General features: G+C 40.7%; 1 protein-coding gene across 5 annotated transcripts in view; it reads left to right on the forward strand.

Annotated features, from left to right (window-relative positions):
* SEPHS1 (selenophosphate synthetase 1) overlaps window positions 1-11,126 on the forward strand; it is a 24,987-nt gene extending 13,861 nt beyond the window's left edge. For 4 of the 5 annotated variants that reach the window (XM_005526046.3, XM_014255201.2, XM_014255202.2 and 1 more), the window contains 3 exons: window positions 2,464-2,563; window positions 4,101-4,313; window positions 8,892-11,126. In XM_005526046.3, coding sequence (XP_005526103.1) covers window positions 2,464-2,563; window positions 4,101-4,313; window positions 8,892-9,106 — 528 coding nt within the window. In that variant the 3' untranslated portion in view covers window positions 9,107-11,126. The remainder of the gene's footprint in view (window positions 1-2,463; window positions 2,564-4,100; window positions 4,314-8,891) is intronic. The other variant, XR_015772495.1, reaches the window with a different exon arrangement.

Raw genomic sequence — 11,126 nt, forward strand, 5'->3', positions numbered from 1 at the left:
TGTACATGGAAGTTTATCTGCGTTTCACATGTATTGCCCTGTGCATTCAGTAAGAATATTTCTAGCAGCGTTATGGATGTAGACATACTTCCATCTGTTACTTCAGGCAAAAATGTAACTACTGAACTGAAAAGTAACTGCAAAATTGGCATCTGCTTATGTTGTCTGGCTCCCAGTACGTGTCTTCTGAATTATAACTGCTCAGTTTACACTCTAAAAAGATGCATCCTTTCTACTTTTGGGACTCCTGAGCCAATAGACTGGCAGAGGAGTGAGTTGGAATCTACTTTGGTTTGGCTGTTGGCCACTGCATTGTCAGATGAATTCTAATTAACATAGCTAGTGTTAGCAAAGTGGGAGAGAACTAGCTTAAACCTTCACTGGAGTCTGAAGTGTGAGCAGCAAGGGAAAAATATTTTTCTCCTTCTTCACAGGGTCTGGCTTAGAAATTTTGACCTCTTCAGAATCCTGTGTTTTCCACAGATAGAAGAATCAGGGCCTCAGATAATCTTGATATGAAAATGAAGCGTGAAACAAGACCCCAATTGTATAGTATGTTTTCTGGCCATAATCTAACTTCTTAACATACCATCTTGTCCTGATGAGCAGACTTGCAAATTAAGGCTATTCTGAATTTCCACATATTTCAAATACTACTAATTTCCTCAACTTTCAAACAGAAAAACCTTCTGGTCTGAAAAATGAGGACAGCCAGGAAATCAATACTGCTATTATGTGTAAACAGAATATATCTTTGATTGTGGTAAGAAAATTTCTGAGTAGCTATGCTACCTTTTCTTTAGCTTTGTTTGGTGAAAATACAGGGAAAGTGAAACTAGAATTAATTACCCATCACAAATCCACCTGTAAATAAAATTTTGGCGGGGAATAGGACTTCATATTAAAAATTGTGCGGGAGAAGGTATCGTATAGCAAGTTTATGCATAGGCAAGGAAGGGAAACTGGAGCGTAGAGATATACATGCTTAAAGGCATGAAAGGGGGTGCTGTGCTGTGCCCCTTCAGAGAGGGTTTTCTAGCTCTTTGCTGCTATCTACAGACCCTTCCTATTTGGAAATACAATCTTGCTTTTAAAACCTGTTTGGAAGTTTTTGCAAATTTATCTGTCTCAATTCCCTGTTGACTTACTCCAGTATCTTGATTGCCGTAGTGGACTTTGCCTCCAATTCATATCTTACCTGTGTTTGTAGCTCTTCTACCCTCAGCCTTGAGTTCTGCTTCCACATCATTTGTGATTTCCGTTGCCATCATCTGACAGTTTCCATCCTGTGATCAGCCTCAGAACTGTTTTTGAAACTTAAGGCAGAATGACTGCTCAGGTTTTTTTCAGTCATACCCAGAGTAAGAATAGCCCCTATTCTGTCATCTCTGTAACAGCCACATCTTAATTTTTGACTTGGTCTCTCATTTGTGTAAGCAAAAATGCTTTTCTTTAATTAGTAGATCCAGTTCAACCCAGTATCAGAAACTCTGGTCCCACTGCCATTGTTCCTTGCTCTTTAACAATTTATTTTGGCTGACCAGTCTTTCCCCTTTTTGTCATTTCTGGATTCTCTCTTACACCCCTTGAAGTCAGCACTCATTTAAGACAAGATCCTTCCCCAGTGTAGCATCACCTACCATTTCTTAGTAGTTCCTGCACCTTTTGTTAAGATGTTTGTTCTATACATTTAATCTATGGAATGGCAGTGTAGGTATTGTGCCTTCAAAACTCCTGTGTTTTCTGTGTTTTCTTTGTAATTTTATTTTCATTGAAAAAAAAAAAGTTAAATCAATTTGTAGTGTGGCTTTTAAAAATAAAATAGTTGCTTTGTTTAATTCTGGATCTGGAATCCCTTCTGGGACAAAGAGCATTTATGGGATTATTATGAAGAGATGACACCATACCAGATACTGGAGAATGGGTGGAAGATGCTGGTATTAAATTGTAAAGGAGGCTTATGAAACTGCCTTAATCCTAAACTAGAATGATTAAATCTTGCCTTAGTATGCATTCCTCTGACCAGGACTGGTGGATATCAGTGGTCTTTCCTGATCAAGGTGTCCAGGTGTGAAATCAAGAACAACCTCTTAAAAACCCAAGAAGCCAGAAATTACAAATCTCAACATCCAGCAACAAAGTTACTTTAATTTGGCTGTTGGAGATAAATCCGGAGAGTTACCTTGAAGGAGGAGTTCTTTCTCTTTGGTAGTTTATTCCGCTCCACTCAGCTCCTGAAAGTAGGATTTGAAGTGCTTAGTGCCTAATAGATCTTTAAATGAACTTTGCTAGGGTGCAGCAGAGTAAGGTGCACACTTCTGACTGGAACATTTTGCCCCTCTTTAACTGTTAAAAAAAAAATACATTTTGGACTAAGGGTTTGGGTTTTTTTTAAGTGGTCAGGGTGTGCTTTGAAATGTACAGCTGAAAATCTTAAAGAAACATCTTTATTTCATCCATTAGCCTGAAAAGTGGAATAAAATCAAACTCGTGGTAACGCAGGAAGACGTAGAACTGGCATACCAGGAGGCAATGATGAATATGGCACGGCTGAACAGGACAGGTAAGAAGAGATGTTTGTGTTGGAGGGAAGGGATTGTGAGTTTTTTCAATTCCAAATCAATTTTATTTCACTGTGCTGGGGAATTGTGGCACAGCCACTTTGTCCCTTTCATTCTGCCCTATCTCTCTGCTGTTCAGTGTTAGTGAAACCAGCAAATTAAAATCAAACGCCCTCTTGTAATTATACAGCAAAAACACAAAGCTGCTGGATATGATTATGACTCATGTGAGTGCTGCAAGTAACATTCCAGTGAGTTAAAGGATGTTTTAAAGGGAAAAATATTGGATTTGTTCCTTATTCCATAGAGAAGACCTGACTGTGATAAGGTTAAAATAATTTGAAATAGAGTAAAAAAAGGAAAAGCTCTAAACTTATGTAAGCTTCAATTTAAGTTTTGATTAAAAAAAAAAAATACTTTCTTACAATTCGGTCTTGTACTGTGCTTTCCACAGTATGGAGTATGTATGTGGAATATGCTTTTTTTTCTGTTTGTCTTTTTCCTATTCCTGTAGGGGGGTTTTGTTTTATTTTTTTTTTTTTTTTTAATTTTGGTAGAGGAAAGGTTCTGCTTTTACCCTAGAAGTTTTAATCCAGGATTTCCCTTCTTTTTTCAAGGTATCTTTTGGCAGAGTGGAGAATTGAGTTAAGAGTTTTACTTCTCAGTTGAAGGAACAGGAATAGTTAAATATCATTCTTCCCCTTTATTCAGTTTTCATTTCTTATGTCATCCCCCTGGTTTTTCGTTCTTTGCAAAAGCCTTCCAGGAAAGAATATAAACGACCAGCATTATCTTATGGAAAATAACTCGTCCAGTTCTTGTGTTGGGAAGCACCCAAAGAAAGTCAAAGCGTCAAAGTGTTCTCGGTGTTGTTTGTCCTCTCTTCTTGTCAGACATCTTTAACAACACTTAAATACTCTTAACTGGTGCTATTGTCCTGCATTCAGGGGTGCCCTTTTCCCACCCAGAAGCTGCAAATGTGCAGGAATTCCATGAATATATAGGTGAGGAGGCTGGGCCCTCTGCTCACAGCCGCAGGCTTTGTTCTTCAGCTCTTAAACTTTGAGTGTCCCCATCTCAAGTCGTGATGTCACCATTGCAGGGTAGCAGGGGAAGAGGTGTGAGAAGACTGAGCTGTGTCTGGTCCCTGCCCTTAGTGGAGCAAAGCTGACCTCAGAACCTCCCTGGCCCTCACCTTTGGGAAGTTTGGATCTGAAGCAAACCCCTGTTTCTTAGACTGCCAATATAAATGAATAGCACATGTCTAATAGACCATGCTCATAAATGCAACTTCCATGACGGATTTTCAGCATGATTTAATATCTTAAATACAAATTGAATTTTTTAAGTGTTACGTGCACTATTGGTGAATTCCAGTTCTCTTCGAGCACGATTATATTTATTTTATTAATTTAACCCAATCTGGTTTGCATTAAAGGTATGCAACTTCGTTTGGACTGTGCACAATACTGTTAAAGCACTTTTCTGATAATTTGGTGTTTTCTGATTTGGTGTTCTTTCTACCTCCCTCTCTTGTAGCTGCTGGACTCATGCACACTTTCAATGCACATGCAGCTACAGACATCACAGGATTTGGGATCCTGGGGCATGCACAAAACCTTGCCAAGCAGCAGCGGAACGAGGTGTCCTTTGTTATCCACAACCTCCCTGTCCTGGCTAAGATGGCTGCTGTCAGTAAGGCCTGTGGCAACATGTTTGGCCTCATGCACGGCACTTGTCCAGAGACTTCAGGTAGGTGACAGCAGTGCCACCCACTTCCTTCCCTACACCTGCACCTCAGAATTCCATTTCAAACACACAAATCGCGTGCTATGCGTCCAGAGTCACAGCTGGTTTGGCAGGTGGCCAGGCTAATGAGCAGCAGCCACACAGCTGTTCACAACTAACTCCTTCAGCCTGACTTTCAAACCACCATCCTGTCCTGAATGTCTTCTGTTCCCATATGGAACACTGTTACAGAAACCCTGCAACTCTCCAGTTTGCAGTAAGAAGTTAGTGATGATTCTGAATTCTTTTGAAACTTGTTTTTCTCTGTTAACTCCAGAACAGTGAATACCTGGAAATTCTACCACATCTGACAGTTTTCTCAAAAGCAAAGTGACTGGCAGTAGTTTTGCCTAACAAAGGATGGTGTTTGGTTTGTTACAATAAAATTTAGTGTTGGGTGGGCCAGTGTTGGCAACTGAGGCCTTCTCTGTCCACAGCATACAGACATCCAAGAATACAGCTGTTCTCCCTTACTTTTATGAAATCTGACTTTAGGGATCATGACTAGGAGCAAAAAAATAAATGTTGCTCTCTGACCCATTTATTACTTGAGTTCAATAAAGCTGCTATTTGCAGTGACAGTACAACAGATTATACTGAAAAGCTGGCTATGGATAAAAATATTTACAGGATCATCAGGTGATGAGAACCTCTTATGGTTATTTTTTAAGTTGCCTTATTAAGAGTTGGCTCTTCTCTGATAAGCATGATCACTATTGTCTGCTGGATGTCCTTCTACTTCACTTTCCCCTTGAACCTTCTCTCCTGTTTAATTCTGTCTTTTTCTCTTATCTCATTTCCCTGTCATCTTCTGGCTTTTCAGAAGTATTATTTGTGTTCTCTGCCATTCACAACAGAGGGGGCCCCTTGAAGCAAAACAGTCTGAAGATCTGGAAAAAGGCATCACAGTGAGAGCCATAAACTTTTCTCCTAGTGAATACATAACCTACCCTGATCTGCTGAGTTGTTCCTTGGCCATCTGTGCTTGCGCAGACACTCTGTCCTGCAGAGACTGTGTGGCTCAGATGATGTGTAACAGGATACGGGATGTGAACCCTTTCCAAATCCAGAGTCAGTCAGAAGCGGGTAGAAATATCTGGTGACAGCTTGGCAAGCTGTGTCAAAAAGGTTGGTAGAACCAATCAGATTCTTACTACCCAAGAGCCCACATAGCTGGAGTGCCAGTAGCATTTGTTATTTAGAAAAAGCCCAAAAAATAGCATGACACAGCTGGAACTGCAAGGTGCTCTTCCAGGTGAGTGGCTGTAGTAGAGGTTTGGAAAGCAGTTGGTGTGGGAATTGTTTAGCTGCAAACCATGTGCTTATGTCTTCAGAGCTGCCCATCCTGCACCTTGGGGATACCCAATTCTCTTTTCACTGAAGGAATGAATGTAAAACAGTGCAGATGGATGCACTGCTGGGAAGTGGGAAATGCTTGACTTCAGAATCTCTTCTGGGAGTGAGAGCAAGAGGTCTCTTTGAAATGCTGAGCAGCTTGCGGAGTTGGGCAGAGATGGATGATGATGGGAAAAACAGCGAGACAGATCTGGTTGGTGGTGAACTGTGGGTGCCTCAAAACACGTCTGATTTGGTCACAGTGCTGTGTTTCTGCCATTGGAGGTGGCTACAGGGATTTGTCACAGGACAGTGTCTGCCAGATACCCAAAAGATCTGTAGCCATGTGAACACACTGGCCAGGCTCTGGAAGCTGAATGACCACCCACAGGCTTTGGGCTTGCACTGCAGGGCCTGGTGTGTGTCAGCAATGTGAGCTGGGCAGGCTCTGCTGGCATGGCTTGTTCGCATTCGGACCAGGCTGTTTGCACACCTTCTGTCCTGGGACTGATTTATATGAAGGCCAAGGCCCACCTTGCTGTGCCTCATACCCAGCTGTGGGGAGGCCTGCTGGGGCTGCTCAAGGCTCTGCTTACTCTAACACAGACACTTCTCTATTGGCTTAAACTTCTAGACACACTCTGTCTGTAGCTTCTTCATCTGGGAACAGATGTTTTTCAGCAGAGTGGGCAGGCAATAAGAAATTTACTGGAAAACTATCTGAATGGATTTTAAGGTTATTGTGTTGGAGTTTTTTTCCCCTATGTGCATTTGCTGGGCACCTGTTGACAAAAGCTAGTGTTGAAAAGATGTATTATGTCATCTGTTCCATCCTTTAGGCACTCTTGCTAATGGCTCCTAAAAGTGCACTTTCATACTATTCTGCAATCTCTTTTAGGGAACTCCTTGGTAATGGTTAAATTTGCAGTTCGGCATTTGGTTTCAAAATAATGAGGTTTTTTTTTTAGAGTGGCTACTTGCAGAGATAAGTCACAGAGTTACTCTGGGACATTGATACATGTGTGTATTTTTCAGTCCTAATAACTTTTGAATGGTGTCAGATGACTCTTTTAGTGTAGTAGAGGTATCTCAGGAACTTGGTATTTGTGGAGATTTGGTGGAAGTAGGCAGATGGATGGAAAAGAAGGGCAGGGTCAGTGCCTGACAAGAGGCAAGGCTAATGATGTCATCCTGTTATAAGTCATTGTGGGAGAAAGCCATTAGCAGGAGCAAGGACTTGGTTTTGATTCATGAACTATTTGTATCTCTGCTCTTAATTACACAGTTTTGTCTGGCCTGCTTTTGAAGTGTTCTGTGTTTACTTCCCTGCTTGAAATACTACTTGTTAAAACCAGCAATATTTAATGCCTCTTGCAAAAACCCCCTTTTGTTCTTACAAAAATAAGCCAGGACAGCGACCAAATATCTGCATCCTTTTAATCCCCAAAAAGCAGAGCAGCTGGGAATGCCAAGAACACAAACTTGCCTAAAAAATGTAGTGGAGAACCTTTAAGGACTTACACAAAGGGTTAAAGAGACTGGTCAGTGTAGCAGAGAAATAACTATAATCCCTGGATACAGGAAGCCTGCTGCTGGTTGAGAGTAGCTCATGGCCTTTTTAAGCATTATTGATCAGACTGGGATGTAGCCAGCAGGTGGGAAGTGATTTTTTTTTTTTCACCAGAGACTGGGATTTTGATTTTTTTTTTTTCTCTTGTCAGAGAATGATAAGGGGCTATGTGTACAAATGATACAAAAGTGCAGGAAGAGACTGTGTGTGTGAAAAATAGAGTGAAGATTATTTTTCTGCTCTTGTTTTTTACCATACTTGCACACCTCCCTTCTGGCTAGTTAGTACCTTCTCTGCACTGCCACTTGCAAACCTCTCCTCTGACTCGCTTGCACCATGACTTAAGTTTCTCTTCAGTTGGATTTAGAGCTTTCCATGGGAATGTCACATAATTCCTTTGCAACTGATATGTCTGTTACATTTGGAGTAGTTACAGGCACTGTCATTCAAGCTTATGGGATTTTTGTTGTTGTGTTTGATAGAAATACTGGGATGTTATTTTGAAATATCAGAGAGGTAGACATTTTTTGGCTGGCTTTTCTAAAAAGATCACTTTCACACTTCTACTTACCCTTTTAATTAACTCCTGATGTTCAGTAGCTGCTTCTTCATGGCCCTAAATGAAAAATGTCTTTAGTCTCCACAGAAGGGACTATGTGCTCAGAAGAGCAAACATCAAGGTACCCACTGTGCTGAGGAGTTGTCTGTGGAGGAGGAGGAGGTGGCATCTGAGCTGCGGGGTGACCTGCTCAGCAGGTGGCCCTTTGCCCCTGGACTGGCTCAGAGCTGGTTGTAGAGCATGTGAGGATGAGAATGCTTTGGGTCAAAGAGTAAGCAAGGCTCAGCATGTGCCCAAATTCAGGGGTGTGTGAATCTACTCTCTTCCTGTGTTCTCTAGATATTTTCTATTCACTTGCCAACCTACCTTTTTCAGTGCTTTGGGATTCTAAGAATGGAAGTGCTTTTAGGTTTAATCCTGGAATGGTAAGCTTTCTAACTCATTACTGTGCTGCTTCTGAAAGCATTCATTAGTAAATGAAGTAATTTCAGTCGTGTCTGAGAAAAAGAAAACTTTCAAGAAAGGCTAAACAGGTTAGAAAATTGTCAGACAAAGGGGTCACGAGGGCTGTCACAAGGAACACTGGATCAAGCCTGTGTTTCATGTTCTGCCTCTTGCAGTCTCAGCAGGGTAGTGGTGCCTGCTTTGATGAATGATTTCATTGCAGGCAATGGGATTACTACCAGAATCAGCTGCCACCAATATGTGGTTACAGGTATCTGCATATGACCTTTATCCAAAATGTTCCTGTGTAGAGGCACTTTGCAGTCCTCGGAGGAAGGTTACAGTGCTGGTGGTGTTTCAGTATGTCATTTGTTGGCATCACTACCACATCCTTTTGCCAACATCTTTTGTGTACATTTGGCTTCATTTATATGAAACTAAACACTGCATTCAGGCACAGACATCTTGCTGTAGAGCAAGAGCTTGGACATCCACTGTGTCTTTTCTTGGAATGCTTGGAGTTCAGCAGACTCCACTGAAGTCACCAAGCACTTGTCCAAGTAGGGGTCTGGCAGACCTAGGCTGAAATACTTTGCAGTCAGATGTTCTGATGCTCTGCTCTCTTTGTTTTCAGGAGGTCTCCTCATCTGTTTACCACGAGAGCAGGCAGCGCGTTTCTGCGCCGAGATCAAGTCCCCGAAATACGGCGAAGGCCACCAGGCGTGGATTATTGGCATTGTAGAGAAGGGCAACCGCACGGCCAGGATTATAGACAAACCCCGGATCATTGAAGTGGCACCACAGGTGGCCACTCAAAACGTGAACCCCACGCCTGGTGCCACCTCTTAATAGAGATGAAATAGCTGTTTGTTTTTGAATAGATCTATTCCCGTATCATCCTACAATTTAAAGAACTGTAAAAAGAAAAGAAAACTTGTTGTGTCTGCACATCTGGTGGCCTTAGGTCAGTTTATGAGTGGATACAAATAATAAAATCCATTGCCTTTTTTTCCTGTTACATTAACTGAAGATGCACCTAATCTTGAGGCAGCTTCTGAGTTGAGAATTATATTGTTATCCAATACTGTTGATTCATTTTGAATCTTTAGACACTTATCTCTTGCCGCATAGGCTCTTTTTAAAGGTGCTTTCACGTAGCACAGACATTACCAGTAGTAGTGTCGAATAGCAGTTTGTGTCCTTTCATTATGTGTATATTTATCATGAATCTAATTTTGATGCCTTGAGTGATATTCCAGGAAGGCAATAAATTAACAAGTGACACAGTGGGTTACCCAGTAGTAAGAGGTTGCATGATTGCATTCAATCTTTGATTTTATTTTTTTTTTTTAATTTTATTTTATTTTCTAAATTTTTTGTAAGGTTTAGTCTTACCAAGAACATCTACGACCCTGGACATTGCTTGGTAGTGCACTCAGTTTAAACAGCAAGTGCTGACTTTTTGCATGGAAAGCGCTTCAGAGTCGAAGGAGTCATTTTGAATTTCATTATTTGTAGACCTGACAATATTTACTGTATTATCAATGATTGTTTTCTTTATTGATAGTAAGGACAAATAATTTTTTTTTTTTGCAATGTGATTGGATGTGCTATAGTGCAACAAAGGTTTTGCAGACCAAAAGGAGGTTACTGTATAATATTCATTTACAATTCACTATATAAATAACTACACAAATAATTTTTAAATATAATCAAACTAAAATAAACCTCTGTTCTGTGGATGGTAGTGTTTAATACATTTTATATTTTGTATAGTGATTACAAGCCTTTTTTTTGTTTCTTTAAAAATCAGCAGCTGTTTAGTATAATTCTTAGTATTATTTTGTTCTTTGCTCAAATACAATTTTCTGCACGCTTTTGTGATCTGTGTTTAAAACCAACATTGCCAACAATGCAGCTTGAACTTAAGCTTGTTATTCAAAATAAATATTTAATTTTTTTTATTGCTCTTGTATAAGTGCATGAAATTTTTTGATTCCTAGTTGAATTAGTCACTGGAAAGAGGAGAAATCCTAATTTTTAAAATTTTTATTGCATGTGTGACTTCATTGATAATTGTGATCACTCCTTGAATCAATTCTCCAAGCTCTGATGTCCAGTGGTAACCTCGAGTAAAGCTGAGGGCAAGCAGGTTATCTCCAAGTATATTACCCACTTGATTTTGTTTATTTTACTTACCAGCACCAAGTCTGCAACATGTTGAATTGTTTCCCATGCAAGTGCTCCTGTGCCTGCTGTCAGCAAGAGGAAGGCTCGTGGAACGGATGCTGGAGCCCCTCTTTTCCCAGCCAGCACGGGGAGCTGCCCCTCGCAGCAGCCTCACTGCTGACCCCGCCCTGCCCAGACACTCCCTGCTGTCCTGAACTGCACTGAACCCGCTTGTGAAGCTTCTCCCAGGTTCTGGAATTTGCTCCTTGATATTCAGACCAGCAAGAAGAAAACCTTGGATAATTGTCACTGCAGCAAGAATTACAAAGGCTTCCACCTATAAAAAACAAATTACTGGGTCAGGCCGTGTCTTGTGCATCATGCAAAGTTTAAATTTCCAGTCTTCCTCATAATGGCATCTCTGGAAAAACTTGGCTCATCTTTTTTCCACTCAACAGTGTTTTCAACAGACATCTTTTGGAAAGCTAGAATGTTGTTTTTTTTTTTTTTAATTCCACTCCCTTGTGAGTAGCTTAAACCACACAGTCCCTCATGCTCCTTTTCCTGGAAGTCTTGAGAGTTGTGGGTTCACCACAAAACCTCAAAGCAGTAACCAAGTTTTTGACTTTTCTTTGAGAAAAAATCCCAAAAACTGTTAGGTTTTTTCACAGCAGTTCTGAAAATAAAGTATCAAAAACCA

The sequence above is a fragment of the Pseudopodoces humilis genome, chromosome 5 (genome assembly GCF_049639895.1).
Source record: "Pseudopodoces humilis isolate 2021_Gansu_Grassland_sample_001 chromosome 5, ASM4963989v1, whole genome shotgun sequence".
NCBI lineage: Eukaryota > Metazoa > Chordata > Aves > Passeriformes > Paridae > Pseudopodoces > Pseudopodoces humilis.